The 17,553-nt window shown below is 42.4% G+C and overlaps 1 protein-coding gene across 1 annotated transcript in view; it reads right to left on the reverse strand.

Annotated features, from left to right (window-relative positions):
* The window catches only part of btr01 (bloodthirsty-related gene family, member 1), a 15,327-nt gene extending 3,805 nt beyond the window's left edge, over positions 1–11,522 (reverse strand). Inside the window, exons 1-6 of the mRNA XM_065003657.1 lie at positions 10,709–11,522; positions 4,830–5,413; positions 4,450–4,545; positions 3,562–3,717; positions 2,450–2,536; positions 2,054–2,249 (exon numbers count right to left, since the gene is read on the reverse strand). Coding sequence (XP_064859729.1) covers positions 2,054–2,249; positions 2,450–2,536; positions 3,562–3,717; positions 4,450–4,545; positions 4,830–5,413; positions 10,709–10,847 — 1,258 coding nt within the window. The 5' untranslated portion in view covers positions 10,848–11,522. The remainder of the gene's footprint in view (positions 1–2,053; positions 2,250–2,449; positions 2,537–3,561; positions 3,718–4,449; positions 4,546–4,829; positions 5,414–10,708) is intronic.
* Between the last annotated feature and the right edge of the window lie 6,031 nt (positions 11,523–17,553).

The following is a 17,553-nucleotide window of genomic DNA, read 5'->3' on the forward strand; positions in this document are numbered from 1 at the left end:
AGAACGTAAACCTGGACTTCCTACAGAGTGTTCTGGTGGAGGTGGAGAACGTAAACCTGGACTTCCTACAGTGTGTTCTGGTGGAGGTGGAGAACGTAAACCTGGACTTCCTACAGAGTGTTCTGGTGGAGGTGGAGAACGCAAACCTGGACTTCCTACAGAGTGTTCTGGTGGAGGTGGAGAACACAAACCTGGACTATCTCTTCCTACAGAGTGTTCTGGTGGAGGTGGAGAACGCAAACCTGGCAAAACAATATCATGTAATCAAATACAGTGTTATTATTAGAAACAAATGGAAAGGGATGAGTGTGACAGAAGCAGCCGTGAATTAATTAAAATCTTACTTGGACTACTTCTTCCCAGGGACTGGTCTGGTTGAGAAGGTAAATCTGGCCAAACAAATTAGAATACAGGAAATCAATTACTGTATGAATTATTAGACATATGTTGGGTCTGTGAGTGTGACAGAGACATGAATGTTATCTTGGACTTACTTGGACTATTTCGTCCGATAGCATAGTTTGGTTGAGAAAGCAAACCTGGTCAAACAAAAGAGAATACATCAAATCAATACCGTATAGATTATTAGACACACAGAATGGGAGGAGCTGGGACTTTGAGTGTGACACAGACATGAATGAAAATCATACTTGGACTACATCTTCCCACAGATTGGTCTGGTTGAGGTTGAGGACGCAACCCTGGCCAAACATAAGAGAATGCATTAATCAATATCAGACACATATTAGATCATAATTAACACTAAAAGATACAGATGGGATGGTACTTTGAGCGTGTAAACCTTACTTGGACTATATCTCCCCACGGATTGGTCTGTTTGAGGTTGAGGACGCAGACCTGGCCAACAAAAGACAATGCAGTGTATGGGTCTATAGGTTCTCAACTGGTTTTGCCTTGGGACCCTAAATTAACCAGGTTGTCTGTCACGACACAATATTTGCATTGGGAAAAATAATCTGCAAAATATCATCTGAAAAACTATTTTTAATTCTGTATTGATTTTAAATATAGCAATTATATGACAAGGGAACAACATTCCCACATCTTTCATTGTCAATAAATACATTTTGCCCCATGTTCTTGATGAACATTGTTAATAAACTCACTGGTTTGAGACAACAAAATCAACCAAAATAGTGCTGCTAATAGCTTTATATTGAAAATACTGTGATTGAAGACAAACTGTTCAGAGATTAAGTTATTTAAAATATATAAATAAGTTCATTATCATTTATTCACACTCTCTACCTGGTTTAAATTGTTTAAGTTCAGACTGGAGTATTTTTTTATTACATTTTGAATTTATTTTACTGACACACACAACCCATTCAAAACCTCTTGCGACCTAAATTTGGGTCACGACCCACCAGTTGAGAATCGATGGTCTACATCATCCTCTACATATTGTATTGTAGCCTAGTCGTGTTCATAAAGTAAAGTTAGACCGTCTCAACACTACAGTATTGTAACCTAGTAGTGTTCATGAAGTAAAGTTAGACAGTCACAACACTACAGTATTGTAGTAGTGTTCATAAAGTAAAGTTAGACCGTCTCGACATTACAGTATTGTAGCCTAGTAGTGTTCATGAAGTAAAGTTAGACAGTCACAACACTACAGTATTGTAGTCTAGTAGTGCTCATAAAGTAGTTAGATCGTCTCAACACTATAGTATTGTAGTAGTGTTCATAAAGTAAAGTTAGACCATCTCAACACTACTGTATTGTAGTCTAGTCATGTTCATAAAGTAAAGTTAGACCGTCTCAACACTACAGAAATGTAGCATATTAGTGTTCATAAAGTAAAGTTAGACCATCTCAACACTACAGTATTGTAGCCTATTAGTGTTCATGAAGGTAAGTTAGACAGTCACAACACTACAGTATTGTAGCCTAGTAGTGCTCATAAAGTAAAATTAGACCGTCTCAACACTACAGTATTGGTGATATTCTTTGTTTGTCACTTGCAACAACCCAGCGAGCAAAAGTGGTAAAATCTTGACGTAATTTCAACCAGTTTTGCCCACTTTGAAACTGATAGTACTCATAGATAGAATGTATAGGAGTTCTACAACGGTCAGCCATAACTCACAGATCTCCGGCAGTCTCTTGAGCTCCTCCCGAAACCGCTCCACCATTTGATTGACAGTCAGAAGCACCGCCCCTGAGGTGAGGTCAGAGGTCACAACAGCATCCGACCAATCCCTGGTCTGAGGCGGGGTGGAGAATGTCTGAGAAGAGGAATAAAGTGAATGGAGGAATAAATTAATTAGAAAAAACAAGTAGCAAGATAATTTTAAATGAAGAGAATGGAAGGGAAAAGTACCTCTTACCTTGTAACTAAGTTAACTGAAGGAAACAACGGTTTAAAAAAAGGTAGAAATTGTTGAAAAGGATCAATAAAGAAAAAAAGACGTGATGAACAGAAAGCGTCTCTAACCTTGAAGAAAAGTACGTAGTCGTCAGACTGGGCTAGCTGGGTGAGGGTAGCACTTCTCTTCCTCAGCTCAGAGATCTCCTATGATAGGAAAGAAAAGACAAGAAATACTTTATTACTAATAATCCCAGGGGGAATTGGTTTGTCAACCATTGCAGCAACACAGTAACAAAGACAACAATCACCAATATCAGTAGCTAAAAAGATAGCAGCCTGAATTGATTTTATTGATCACCTACTGAAGATGTAAATAAGCTGTTTAGCCAAATCTAGTACAATGCATCACATTTGGTGAGATTGAAGTTTTAATAATATTGTGTCGATGTCTAGTTCTTGGATTGTAAATTGTATAAAATAACTCCGCCTATTGATATGATTGTCCTATCTCTGAAATAAACCGTTCTCTCTGAAATAAACCGTTCACTCTGAAATAAACCGTTCACTCTGAAATAAACCGTTCTCTCTGAAATAAACCGTTCTCTCTGAAATAAACCGTTCTCTCTGAAATAAACCGTTCTCTCTGAAATAAACCGTTCACTCTGAAATAAACCGTTCACTCTGAAATAAACCGTTCACTCTGAAATAAACCGTTCACTCTGAAATAAACCGTTCACTCTGAAATAAACCGTTCACTCTGAAATAAACCGTTCACTCTGAAATAAACCGTTCTCTCTGAAATAAACCGTTCTCTCTGAAATAAACCGTTCTCTCTGAAATAAACCGTTCTCTCTGAAATAAACCGTTCTCTCTGAAATAAACCGTTCTCTCTGAAATAAACCGTTCACCGTTCTCTCTGAAATAAACCGTTCTCTCTGAAATAAACCGTTCACTCTGAAATAAACCGTTCTCTCTGAAATAAACCGTTCACTCTGAAATAAACCGTTCACTCTGAAATAAACCGTTCACTCTGAAATAAACCGTTCTCTCTGAAATAAACCGTTCACTCTGAAATAAACCGTTCACTCTGAAATAAACCGTTCACTCTGAAATAAACCGTTCTCTCTGAAATAAACCGTTCTCTCTGAAATAAACCGTTCACTCTGAAATAAACCATTCTCTCTGAAATAAACCGTTCACTCAAATAAAATGAATGAATAAAATGACACCTGCTCTAGGTCTCTGATGAGGGTCTGTCCTCGGTGCTGTGCAGCCCGCTGTGACATCTCTATCACCTCCAACAGCTCTGCCTGGCTCCTCTCCACAGAGCTCACCAGGGCAGAGAACACATGCATGCTGCCTGCTGTCTCATGCTCCGCACACACCTGGGGAGAGAGAGAGAGAGAGAGAGAGAGAGAGGGAGAGGGAGAGGGAGAGAGGGAGAGGGAGAGAGGGAGAGATAGAGAGAGAGGGATGATGAGGGGCAGGGAGAGAGGGAGAGAGAGAGGGAGAGAGAGAGAGAGGGAGAGAGAGAGAGGTAAAGAGAGAGGGAGAGATAGAGAGAGGGAGAGAGAGAGAGAAAGGGATGATGAGGGGCAGGGAGAGAGGGAGAGAGAGAGAGGGGGAGAGAGAGAGAGGTAAAGGGAGAGAGAGAGAGAGGGAGAGAGAGAGAGAGAGAGGATGATGAGGGGCAGGGAGAGAGGGAGAGAGAGGGATGATGAGGGGCAGGGAGAGAGAGGGATGATGAGGGGCAGGGAGAGAGGGAGAGAGAGAGGGATGATGAGGGGCAGGGAGAGAGGGAGAGAGGGAGAGAGAGAGAGAGAGGGAGAGAGCGATAGAGAGAGAGAGGGAGAGAGAGGGAGAGAGAGAGAGGGGATGATGAGGGGCAGGGAGAGAGGATTGAAAGACAAAGAGGGGAGGGAGAGAGAGGGAGAGAGAGGGATGATGAGGGGCAGGGAGAGTGTGTGTGTGTGTACTGTGTGTGTGTGTCTGTGTGTGTGTGTGTGTACTGTGTGCGTGTACTGTGTGTGTGTCTGTCTGTGTGTGTGTGTGTACTGTGTGTGTGTACTGTGTGTGTGTACTGTGTGTGTCTCTGTGTGTGTGTTCCAGACACCCACCTGTATGTTCTCCAGTGATGTCCTGATGTCCTCCACCTTCTTTTCTCTCTGTGTGATCATGTCCCTCAGCTCTGCCTCTGTGATTTCCAACTGAGACTGCATACAGAAACAGACCGGAGTCAACATACTGCAATGTACTTATTCCGTATTCCTAGTATGTACATATCTACCTCTACTCGAAGCATGTGATTAACACAATTTGAAAAATGTTTCAAACACCCAGGCTCTTTTGTGTAGAGTTGATTAAACTGACAATATAGCTTTGGTTAATACAGTATGTTTTCATTTCTACAGTAGTAGCATTGCAATTGGAGTACCCTACATCTCCATCAGAATTAGTTCACACACCTCTGCTCCTCCACCTCTGTCCCTCTCCCTACCTTCTTAATGAGCCACTCTCTCTTGGCTGGTATAACCTGGTGTCCATGGTGCTCTCCCTCCATGCACACGGCACACCCACACGTCTGGTCTGTCCGGCAGAAGAACTCCAGCCCCCTCTGGTGTTCAGGACAGAGAGGCGCGTCGGTGGAGGAATCAGCCGGCCCGCTCAGGGTGTATCTGCGTGGGACAACAGGAGGGGCGGGGGGCGAGAGGGCGGTGGTGTTGGAGGAGAAGGGTGAGGGCGGGTGGGGGTGGAGGACGGGCGGAGGGGTTCTGGAGTTCGAAGGTCGTTGGAACCTGGTCTTCATTTCCAACAACAAATCCCCAGGCATCACACCCATCCCTGGGGGTCTTGGAGGGACCGGAGGACGCTCAACCCCGTATGACATGCCCTCATTTCCACCGCCACCCCAACCTTGACTCTCAATCCCTCCTTCAAACACCATGGCCCCCCGGTCCAATCCGTCCGCCATCTTCTTAAACTGCTCGGTGATCTCCTTCAGGGTGCGGTTGATGTGAAGTTCCGGCCTCTTCCTGAAGCTCTCCTTACACAGCGGGCACACACACGTCTTCCCTCCTCCTCCTTCAACAACAAGTTACAGTTCATTTCATTCATTCACATGGCGGAATACAATTGATCTCTGAATGGGGATGTGATGAAATAGGCCTACTAATAGGAAACAACCAATAAGGTTGCATGGATGTAAGTTGTTGCATGTATTGGGCTCATGTACATACAAACAAATGTACATTTACATTTCAGGTAGTGTACAGTATATAGGCCTATGTAAACATTTATATTTCAAGTTGTGTACAGTATATAGACCTATGTGTATGTATATTTCAGGTAGTGTACAGTATATAGGCCTATGTACATTTATATTTCAGGTAATTGACAGTATATAGACCTATGTAAACATTTATATTTCAAGTTGTGTACAGTATATAGACCTATGTACATTTATATTTCAGGTAGTCTACAGTATATAGACCTATGTGTATGTATATTTCAGGTAGTGTAGAGTATATAGGCCTATGTACATTTATATTTCAGGTAATTGACAGTATATAGACCTATGTAAACATTTATATTTCAAGTTGTGTACAGTATATAGACCTATGTACATTTATATTTCTAGTTGGGCAGGGTCTATAGGCCTATGAACATTTATGTTTCAGGTAATATACAGTATATAGGCCTATGTACATTTATGTTTCAGGTAATACTGTATATATACAGTGTATAGGCCTATGTAAACATACAAACAAATGTACATTTATATTTCAGGTAGTCTACAGTATATAGGCCTATGTAAACACTTATATTTCAGGTAGTCTACAGTATATAGGCCTATGTAAACACTTATATTTCAGGTAGTGTACAGTATATAGACCTATGTAAACACTTATATTTCAGGTAGTGTACAGTATATAGACCTATGTAAACACTTATATTTCAGGTAGTGTACAGTATATAGCCCTATGTAAACACTTATATTTCAGGTAGTGTACAGTATATAGACCTATGTAAACACTTATATTTCAGGTAGTGTACAGTATATAGGCCTATGTAAACATACAAACAAATGTACATTTATATTTCAGGTAGTGTACCGTATATAGGCCTATGTAAACATACAAACAAATGTACATTTATATTTCAGGTAGTGTACAGTATATAGACCTATGTAAACACTTATATTTCAGGTAGTGTACAGTATATAGACCTATGTAAACACTTATATTTCAGGTAGTGTACAGTATATAGACCTATGTAAACACTTATATTTCAGGTAGTGTACAGTATATAGCCCTATGTAAACACTTATATTTCAGGTAGTGTACAGTATATAGACCTATGTAAACACTTATATTTCAGGTAGTGTACAGTATATAGGCCTATGTAAACATACAAACAAATGTACATTTATATTTCAGGTAGTGTACAGTATATAGCCCTATGTAAACATTTATATGTCAGGTAGTCTACAGTATATAGGCCTATGTAAACACTTATATTTCAGGTAGTGTACAGTGTATAGGCCTATGTAAACATACAAACAAATGTACATTTATATTTCAGGTAGTGTACAGTATATAGGCCTATGTAAACATACAAACAAATGTACAGTTATATTTCAGGTAGTGTACAGTATATAGCCCTATGTAAACATTTATATGTCAGGTAGTCTACAGTATATAGGCCTATGTAAACACTTATATTTCAGGTAGTGTACAGTATATAGACCTATGTAAACACTTATATTTCAGGTAGTGTACAGTATATAGACCTATGTAAACACTTATATTTCAGGTAGTGTACAGTATATAGCCCTATGTAAACATTTATATTTCAGGTAGTCTACAGTATATAGGCCTATGTAAACACTTATATTTCAGGTAGTGTACAGTATATAGGCCTATGTAAACACTTATATTTCAGGTAGTGTACAGTATATAGACCTATGTAAACACTTATATTTCAGGTAGTGTACAGTATACAGGCCTATGTAAACACTTATATTTCAGGTAGTGTACAGTATATAGGCCTATGTAAACACTTATATTTCAGGTAGTGTACAGTATATAGCCCTATGTAAACATTTATATTTCAGGTAGTCTACAGTATATAGGCCTATGTAAACACTTATATTTCAGGTAGTGTACAGTATATAGGCCTATGTAAACACTTATATTTCAGGTAGTGTACAGTATATAGACCTATGTAAACATTTATATTTCAGGTAGTGTACAGTATATAGACCTATGTAAACACTTATATTTCAGGTAGTGTACAGTATATAGACCTATGTAAACACTTATATTTCAGGTAGTGTACAGTATATAGCCCTATGTAAACATTTATATTTCAGGTAGTCTACAGTATATAGGCCTATGTAAACACTTATATTTCAGGTAGTGTACAGTATATAGGCCTATGTAAACACTTATATTTCAGGTAGTGTACAGTATATAGACCTATGTAAACACTTATATTTCAGGTAGTGTACAGTATACAGGCCTATGTAAACACTTATATTTCAGGTAGTGTACAGTATATAGGCCTATGTAAACACTTATATTTCAGGTAGTGTACAGTATATAGCCCTATGTAAACATTTATATTTCAGGTAGTCTACAGTATATAGGCCTATGTAAACACTTATATTTCAGGTAGTGTACAGTATATAGGCCTATGTAAACACTTATATTTCAGGTAGTGTACAGTATATAGACCTATGTAAACACTTATATTTCAGGTAGTGTACAGTATACAGGCCTATGTAAACACTTATATTTCAGGTAGTGTACAGTATATAGGCCTATGTAAACACTTATATTTCAGGTAGTGTACAGTATACAGGCCTATGTAAACATTTATATTTCAGGTAGTTCCTGTTCCCAAGAAAGCTAAGGTAACTGTGCTAAAGACTACCGCCCGTAGCACTCACTTCCGTCATCATGAAGTGCTTTGAGAGACTAGTCAAGGACCATATCACCTCCACCCTACCTGACACCCTAGACCCACTCCAATTTGCTTACCGCCCAAATAGGTCCACAGACGATGCAATCTCAACCACACTGCACACTGCCCTAACCCACCTGGACAAGAGGAATACCTATGTGAGAATGCTGTTCATCGACTACAGCTCGGCATTCAACACCATAGTACCCTCCAAGCTCGTCATCAAGCTCGAGACCCTGGGTCTCGACCCCGCCCTGTGCAACTGGGTACTGGACTTCCTGACGGGCCGCCCCAGGTGGTGAGGGTAGGCAACAACATCTCCTCCCCGCTGATCCTCAACACGGGGCCCCACAAGGGTGTGTTCTGAGCCCTCTCCTGTACTCCCTGTTCACCCACGACTGCGTGGCCTCGCACGCCTCCAACTCAATCATCAAGTTTATGGACGACACAACAGTGGTAGGCTTGATTACCAACAACGACGAGACGGCCTACAGGGAGGAGGTGAGGGCCCTCGGAGTGTGGTGTCAGGAAAATAACCTCACACTCAACGTCAACAAAACTAAGGAGATGATTGTGGACTTCAGGAAACAGCAGAGGGAACACCCCTTATCCACATCGATGGAACAGTAGTGGAGAGGGTAGCAAGTTTTAAGTTCCTCGGCATACACATCACAGACAAACTGAATTGGTCCACTCACACTGACAGCGTCGTGAAGAAGACGCAGCAGCGCCTCTTCAACCGCAGGAGGCTGAAGAAATTCGGCTTGTCACCAAAAGCACTCACAAACTTCTACAGATGCACAATCGAGAGCATCCTGGCGGGCTGTATCACCGCCTGGTACGGCAACTGCTCCGCCCTCAACCGTAAGGCTCTCCAGAGGGTAGTGAGGTCTGCACAACGCATCACCGGGGCAAACTACCTGCCCTCCAGGACACCTACACCACCCGATGTTACAGGAAGGCCATAAAGATCATCAAGGACATCAACCACCCGAACCACTGCCTGTTCACCCCGCTATCATCCAGAAGGCGAGGTCAGTACAGGTGCATCAAAGCTGGGACCGAGAGACTGAAAAACAGCTTCTATCTCAAGGCCATCAGACTGTTAAACAGCCACCACTAACATTGAGTGGCTGCTGCCAACACACTGTCATTGACACTGACTCAACTCCAGCCACTTTAATAATGGGAATTGATGGGAAATGATGTAAATATATCACTAGCCACTTTAAACAATGCTACCTTATATAATGTTACTTACCCTACATTATTCATCTCATATGCATACGTATATACTGTACTTTACATCATCGACTGCATCCTTATGTAATACATGTATCACCAGCCACTTTAACTATGCCACTTTGTTTACTTTGTCTACATACTCATCTCATATGTATATACTGTACTCGATACCATCTACTGTATGCTGCTCTATTACTCATTCATATATCCTTATGTACATATTCTTTATCCCCTTACACTGTGTATAAGACAGTAGTTTTGGAATTGTTAGTTAGATTACTTGTTGGTTATCACTGCATTGTCGGAACTAGAAGCACAAGCATTTCGCTACACTCGCATTAACATCTGCTAACCATGTGTATGTGACAAATAACATTTGATTTGATTTGATTTGATTTAGTGTACAGTATATAGGCCTATGTAAACACTTATATTTCAGGTAGTGTACAGTATATAGGCCTATGTAAACACTTATATTTCAGGTAGTGTACAGTATATAGACCTATGTAAACACTTATATTTCAGGTAGTGTACAGTATATAGGCCTATGTAAACATACAAACAAATGTACATTTATATTTCAGGTAGTGTGCAGTATATAGGCCTATGTAAACACTTATATTTCAGGTAGTGTACAGTATATAGCCCTATGTAAACACTTATATTTCAGGTAGTGTATAGTATATAGACCTATGTAAACATTTATATTTCAGGTAGTGTACAGTATATAGACCTATGTAAACACTTATATTTCAGGTAGTCTACAGTATATAGGCCTATGTAAACACTTATATTTCAGGTAGTGTACAGTATATAGGCCTATGTAAACACTTATATTTCAGGTAGTGTACAGTATATAGGCCTATGTAAACATACAAACAAATGTACATTTATATTTCAGGTAGTGTACAGTATATAGGCCTATGTAAACATTTATATTTCAGGTAGTGTACAGTATATAGACCTATGTAAACACTTATATTTCAGGTAGTGTACAGTATATAGGCCTTTGTAAACACTTATATTTCAGGTAGTGTACAGTATATAGGCCTATGTAAACATACAAACAAATGTACATTTATATTTCAGGTAGTCTACAGTATATAGCCCTATGTAAACACTTATATTTCAGGCAGTCTACAGTATATACAAATCCACAATACATACCATCCCAGTAGGTGGAGATGCAGTCCAGACAGTAGCTGTGACCACAGGGTGTGGAGACTGGGTTGGTGAACACATCCAGGCAGATAGAACAGATGAACTGATCCTCAGAGAGGAAGCCACCCGACCCGGAGAGAGCCATTCTGGGGAAAATGGTAGAGCTAGTGGTCTGGACCTCTGCTGGGGAGACGGTAAGGCTGGCTGGTAGGGCTACTGGTCTGGAGCTCTGCTGGGGAGATGGTAGGGCTGGCTGGTAGGGCTAGTGGTCTGGAGCTCTGCTGGGGAGATGGTAGGGCTGGCTGGTAGGGCTACTGGTCTGTAGCTCTGCAGGGGAGACGGTAGGGCTGGCTGGTAGGGCTACTGGTCTGGAGCTCTGCTGGGGAGATGGTAGGGCTGGCTGGTAGGGCTACTGGTCTGTAGCTCTGCTGGGGAGATGGTAGGGCTGGCTGGTAGGGCTAGTGGTCTGGAGCTCTGCTGGGGAGATGGTAGGGCTGGCTGGTAGGGCTAGTGGTCTGGAGCTCTGCTGGGGAGATGGTAGGGCTGGCTGGTAGGGCTAGTGGTCTGGAGCTCTGCTGGGGAGATGGTAGGGCTGGCTGGTAGGGCTAGTGGTCTGGAGCTCTGCTGGGGAGACGGTAGGGCTGGCTGGTAGGGCTACTGGTCTGTAGCTCTGCAGGGGAGACGGTAGGGCTGGCTGGTAGGGCTACTGGTCTGGAGCTCTGCAGGGGAGACGGTAGGGCTGGCTGGTAGGGCTACTGGTCTGTAGCTCTGCAGGGGAGACGGTAAGGGCTGGCTGGTAGGGCTACTGGTCTGGAGCTCTGCAGCTAGGGGGCATCAGAACACAAGTGTTAGGTGTCATTAAAAAGTTTGTTGAGAGGAATCTGCCCAGCCCAGAGGGAGCCTGGCTGGGGCTGGGGCTGGGGCTGAGGCTGGGGCCGGTGAGACGCTAGGGCTATCTGGTAGGGCTACTTATCTGGATCTCTGCAGCTAGGAACAGAGGAACATTTGTCTCAGTCAAGCATGGCTGCCTTTGAGATAATGTAGAAGAATGTGGTCTGTACACTCTGACTGATGTTTACCCGAGTTACACACAGTAGGCCTGTATCTGTCACATCAGACAGGGGTGGAATGAAGTAGGACCGGCAGCACAGAGGAGACCTCAACCAGCGCTGATACTGTCGCCTATTGCAACATGGTAAAAACAACCTGGTCTGTTTGGAGAAAACAAGGATCAATAGGCCTTCAGGCTGTTGTTAGGCCACCGGCTCTGCCTGACAGGAAACATCTTTAAACATGCACTATAATTAGGCAATATTTTAAAACACAAAATAAGACTGCTAGTAATCCTCACTTACTCGTTGCACTCTGTAACCTAAACTGCTATTTGGGGCTCACACAATGTTACTTTCACAAATCACTACCTAGACAATGTCATTACCACACATGCTATGTCAAAACCACCCAGGCTATGTCATGACCACCCAGCCTATGTCATGACCACCCAGCCTATGTCATGACCACACAGGGTATGTCATGACCACCCAGCCTATGTCATGACCACCCAGGGTATGTCATGACCACCCAGGCTATGTCATGACCACCCAGCCTAAGTCATGACCACCCAGCCTAAGTCATGGCCACCCAGCCTATGTCATGACCACCCAGCCTATGTCATGACCACCCAGCCTATGTCATGACCACCCAGCCTAAGTCATGAACACCCAGCCTAAGTCATCACCACCCAGCCTATGTCATGACCACCCAGCCTATGTCATGACCACCCAGCCTATGTCATGAACACCCAGCCTAAGTCATCACCACCCAGCCTATGTCATGACCACCCAGCCTATGTCATGACCACCCAGCCTAAGTCATGACCACCCAGCCTAAGTCATGACCACCCAGCCTAAGTCATGACCACCCAGAGTATATCATGTTCTTAGTACTTATTATTATCTTTAATTTGTTTATGGTTAATGTCAGTAGCCATACTAGGGTGGCCACATGTAAAATATCCATATGCACGCACGCACGCACGCACGCACGCACGCACGCACGCACGCACACACACACACACACACACACACACACACACACACACACACACACACACACACAGAGAGAGAGAGAGAGCTCATGGGGTTTAATTAAGGTGGAAGAGAGCAATACAAATTTAAATTACGTCATCATTTCTCAATGTTTGTACGGACAGATGTAGCCTATTGAATCTCATTATAGAATATGCCCAAATGCATCCTCCAATTGCAACATCTGCCTATGCCCACACATATTGTCTCAAGAAAAACATCTATATTTTGAATGAAGTTTGACGAAATGACCTTCTATATTTCCACCTAATACAGCTACTTACTTACTTTTGCAGCTCTTCCTCAGAAGCAAACTTGTAAAGCATAACTTTCCTCTCCAAGGTTACCTGGAATGTTGCCTTTCAGGATTTGAAAAATATGATTGGTTAACCATTGGCCTATGACATGTCTTGCGCTGCACTGGGCTGCATGTCAGATCTTAAAAATGATTGAAGAACACGTGTTAAACATCATCAGTAGGTTTATCCACATCCTTACGATATTATATATATTTTCATAAGCGCAACGTGACGGCAAGTGACAGGTCGGAATATTTGATCGAAATTTGGGACAAATCAGCCTTTGTTTTATAAGTTCGTAGTGTTTGAATTTGTTGATAAAATGCATGACATGAATGACATGATTGGCTTTGGTCACCCAAAGCCATACTGGTTTAAATAGAATGCACTTCTTCACTTCCTTCACTGTGTTATCTCATACTAATGTTCTCTTGCAGGAAAATCCACAGGTACTTGCCATCTCTCTTATCATGCATCTGTACCTTGAGTACTACTTATCATCAACTATCAGGTGACTAGGCAACGTGAAATCAATGACATAATACTTCCATTTCCATCATCTATTGGATGCAGATAAATGTACAGAGCTGGCTATCAAAGACATGTATTTTGTGGGACAAGACTCACAGTCACACAGGACTTAAAGTTGATAGAACTCAAAATGTGGTAGACTACTATATAGGCCAACACACAAGGGACCAGGGCCAGATTAATGCAGGAGATTACCAGGGCAGAAGCCCCTGGGGGTCCCAGGCCCGTGGTGGGCCCAGGCTGTGGCGGGCCCAAGAGAGAGCAAAACAAATGATATACTTAAAAATATATATATATAATAATAAAGGAAATATATTATGTATCTATTATTTATTTTAATATTACATATCAGGGGTACTTAGCTCTTACCCTTCGAGGCCCGGAGCCTGCTGGTTTTCTGTTCAACTGAATAATTAATTGCGCCGACCTGGTGTCCCAGGTCTAAATCAAATCAAATCAAATGTTATTGGTCACATACACATGGTTAGCAGATGTTAATGCGAGTGTAGCGAAATCCTTGTGCTTCTAGTTCCAACCATGCAGTAATATCTAACAAGTAATCTAACAATTTCACAACAACTACCTTATACACACAAGTGTAAAGGAATGAATGAGAATATGTACATATATAGATATATGGATGAGCGATGGCCGAACGGCATAAGCAAGATGCAGTAGATGATATACAGTATATACATATGAGATGAGTAATGTAGGATATGTAAACATTATATAAAGTGCCATTGTTTGAAGTGACTGGTGATACATTTACTACATCCAATTTGTTATTATTAAAGTGGTTTGAGATTTGAATCAGTATGTTGGCAGCAGCCACTCATTGTTAGTGATGGCTGTTTAACAGTCTGTTGGCCTTGAGATATAAGCTGTTTTTCAGTCTCTCAGTCCCAGCTTTGATGCACCTGTACTGACCTCGCCTTCTGGATGATAGCGGGGTGAACAGGCAGTGGCTCGGTGGTTGTTGTCCTTGATGATCTTTTGGCCATCCTGTGAGAGGTGGTGTAGGTGTCCTGGAGGTAGTTTGCCCCCGGTGATGCGTTGTGCAGACCTCACTACCCTCTGGAGAGCCTTACGGTTGTGGGCGAGCAGTTGCCATACCAGGTGGTGATACAGCCCGACAGGATGCTCTCGATTGTGCCTCTGTAAAAGTTTGTGAGTGTTTTTGGTGACAAGCCAAATTTCTTCAGCCTCCTGCGGTTGAAGAGGCGCTGTTGCGCCTTCTTCACCACACTGTCTGTGTGGGTGGACCATTTCAGTTTGTGCGTGATGTGTACGCCGAGGAACTTAAAACTTTCCACCTTCTCCACTACTGTCCCGTTGATGTGGATAGGGAGCAGCTCCTCTGCTGTTTCCTGAAGTCCACGATCATCTCCTTTGTTTTGTTGACGTTAAGTGTGAGATAATTTTCCTTACACCACACTCTGCGGGCCTCACCTCCTCCCTGTAGACCGTCTCGTCATTGTTGGTAATCAAGCCTACCACTGTAGTGTCGTCTGCAAACTTGATATTTGAGTTGGAGGAGTGCATAGCCGTGCAGTCATGGGTGAACAGGGAGTACAGGAGAGGGCTGAAATGAGTTAGGGCAGTGTGATTGCGATTGCGTTGTCTGTGGACCTATTGGGGCGGGAAGCAAATTAGAGTGGGTCTAGGGTGTCAGATAGGGTGGAGGTGATATGATCCTTGACTAGTCTCTCAAAGCACTTCATGATGACAGAAGTGAGTGGAACATATCCCAGTCCACGTGATCGAAGCAATCTTGAAGTGTGGAATCAGATTGGTCTGACCAGCGTTGAACAGACCTGAGCAGACCTAGCTGGGAGCAACAAAAATGGAGTCGTGGTCAGATTTTCTGAAAGGAGGGCGAGGGAGGGCATTGCTTGCGTCGCGGAAGTTAGAGTAACAATGATCCAGAAATGTGCCAGCCCGGGTCGCTCATTCATTGTTTTAAGATTAGCCTTATTAAAATCCCCAGCTACAATAAATGCAGCCTCAGGATATGTGGTTTCCAGTTTACATAGACTCCATTGAAGTTCTTTCAGGGCCGTCAATTTGTCTGCGGGATATACACGACTGTGATTATACACGACTGTGATTATACTTGAAGAGAATTCTCTTGGTAGATAATGCGATCGGCATTTGATTGTAAGGAATTCTAGATCAGGTGAACAAAAGGACTTGAGTTCCTGTATGTTGTTATGATGACACCACGACTGTTAATCATAAGGCATACACCCCTCCTCTTCTTACCAGAGAGATGTTTGTTTCTGTCTGTGTGCTGTATGAAGAAACCAGGTGGCTGTACCGACTCCATAACGTATCCTTAGTGAGCCACGTTTCCGTGAAACAGAGAATGTTACAATCTCTGATATCTCTCTGGAAGGTAACCCTTGCTCGGATTTCGTCTACCTTGTTGTCAAGAGTCTGGACATTGGCGAGTAGTATACTCGGGATTGGTGGGCGATGTGTCTGTCTACGGAGCCTGACCAGAAGACCGCTCCGTCTGCCCCTTCTGCGGCCCATTGTCCTGGGTGGTGGACCAAACAGAGGATCCGCTTCGGGAAAGTCGTATTCCTGGTGGTAATGTTGGTAAGTTGATGTTGCTCTTATATCCAATAGTTCCTCCCGGCTGTATGTAATAAAACTTAAGATTTCCTGGGGTGACAGTGTAAGAAATAATACATAAAAAAACGAAGTACTGCATAGTTTCCTAGAACGCAACGAGGCGGCCATCTCTGTCGGTGCCGGATACAGCCACAATCAGTAAATTAGAGGGGATCAATGAGCAAATGCAGTGGAACTGGCTTTGAGATCCAGAGTTGAGTTCAAGGGTTATATATTATATGTACAGTATGTATGTGGTATATAATTAGTACTTCTCTACTGCAAACCGCCAACCACAGGAAGATTCAGGAGCTCTCAGTGAGTGTAGACAGCCTGCTGCTGCCTGCTGCTGCTCTGATAATCATAAGATGGGGAGGAGAAGAGGTAGGGGGCTGGCCCTGCCTTGATTGGGGAACTGATTATTAACATTCAAATAAACTGCATAATAAATGATTGTGACTGATCAATTGTGAGTCAGGGGCTGGGATCGAGCCTATAAGGGGGCCCAAGAGGCACATCCTTTTTAAATAAAAATTATGTTCTTTTTTTATTTATTATTATTTGTTTTTATCCGACCACAGGAGGCCGCGCTCAATGTCGGAACTCATTTGAAAGCACTGAAGTCGGAAGTCCTTTTTTTTCACAGCAAGAGTGGAGTTGACATAGTTATCCAATAGACTAACCATTTTTATCACCATCACAGAATCGTTCAAGTGCAATTTAAATCGCCCCAAAATGAAGATGAACCATCCCAAATTAAAATAGTCTACATATTTTGTTTAACGTTTTGATATGCCAACATGGGTCTACTCGAGAACCTATGTCATTCACAGTCATTTAATTTACTACTGAAATAGATAAATGGGGCTGAGCCAGAAATTCACATAAAAAAATGGCCTGTAAAAGGTCAACATTGGAATACTAGCGTATGTACATCTATTCTGTGTAGCCTGAATGTATCTCTTTAGAACAGTGTGTTCCCATGGATTGCATTTTGGAACATTGACACATAACCTACTGCTGAGTGTGCATTGCTGTGCTTAACATGTGCAGAAATAATAGCTCATTAACATTTTAAGCTAAACGTTCTAATCTCTTCCATCAGCTTTAACAGCATATTATTATTACGTGTTTTGTATGTACAGTAGTTGTATGAATTTAGATATATCCTCCCAGAACTGTCCCAGAGTGTTTGAATCTTCCCAGACATTCCAGACATTTTATCATCACCGAGACAACAGGACACCCTTCATTTCGGAGCCCTGCCTAGATACTGTAGTTAGCTACCTACGGGAGAAGTAGCTAGCTGGCTAGA

The sequence above is a fragment of the Oncorhynchus nerka genome, linkage group LG18 (assembly GCF_034236695.1).
Source record: "Oncorhynchus nerka isolate Pitt River linkage group LG18, Oner_Uvic_2.0, whole genome shotgun sequence".
NCBI classification, from domain to species: domain Eukaryota; kingdom Metazoa; phylum Chordata; class Actinopteri; order Salmoniformes; family Salmonidae; genus Oncorhynchus; species Oncorhynchus nerka.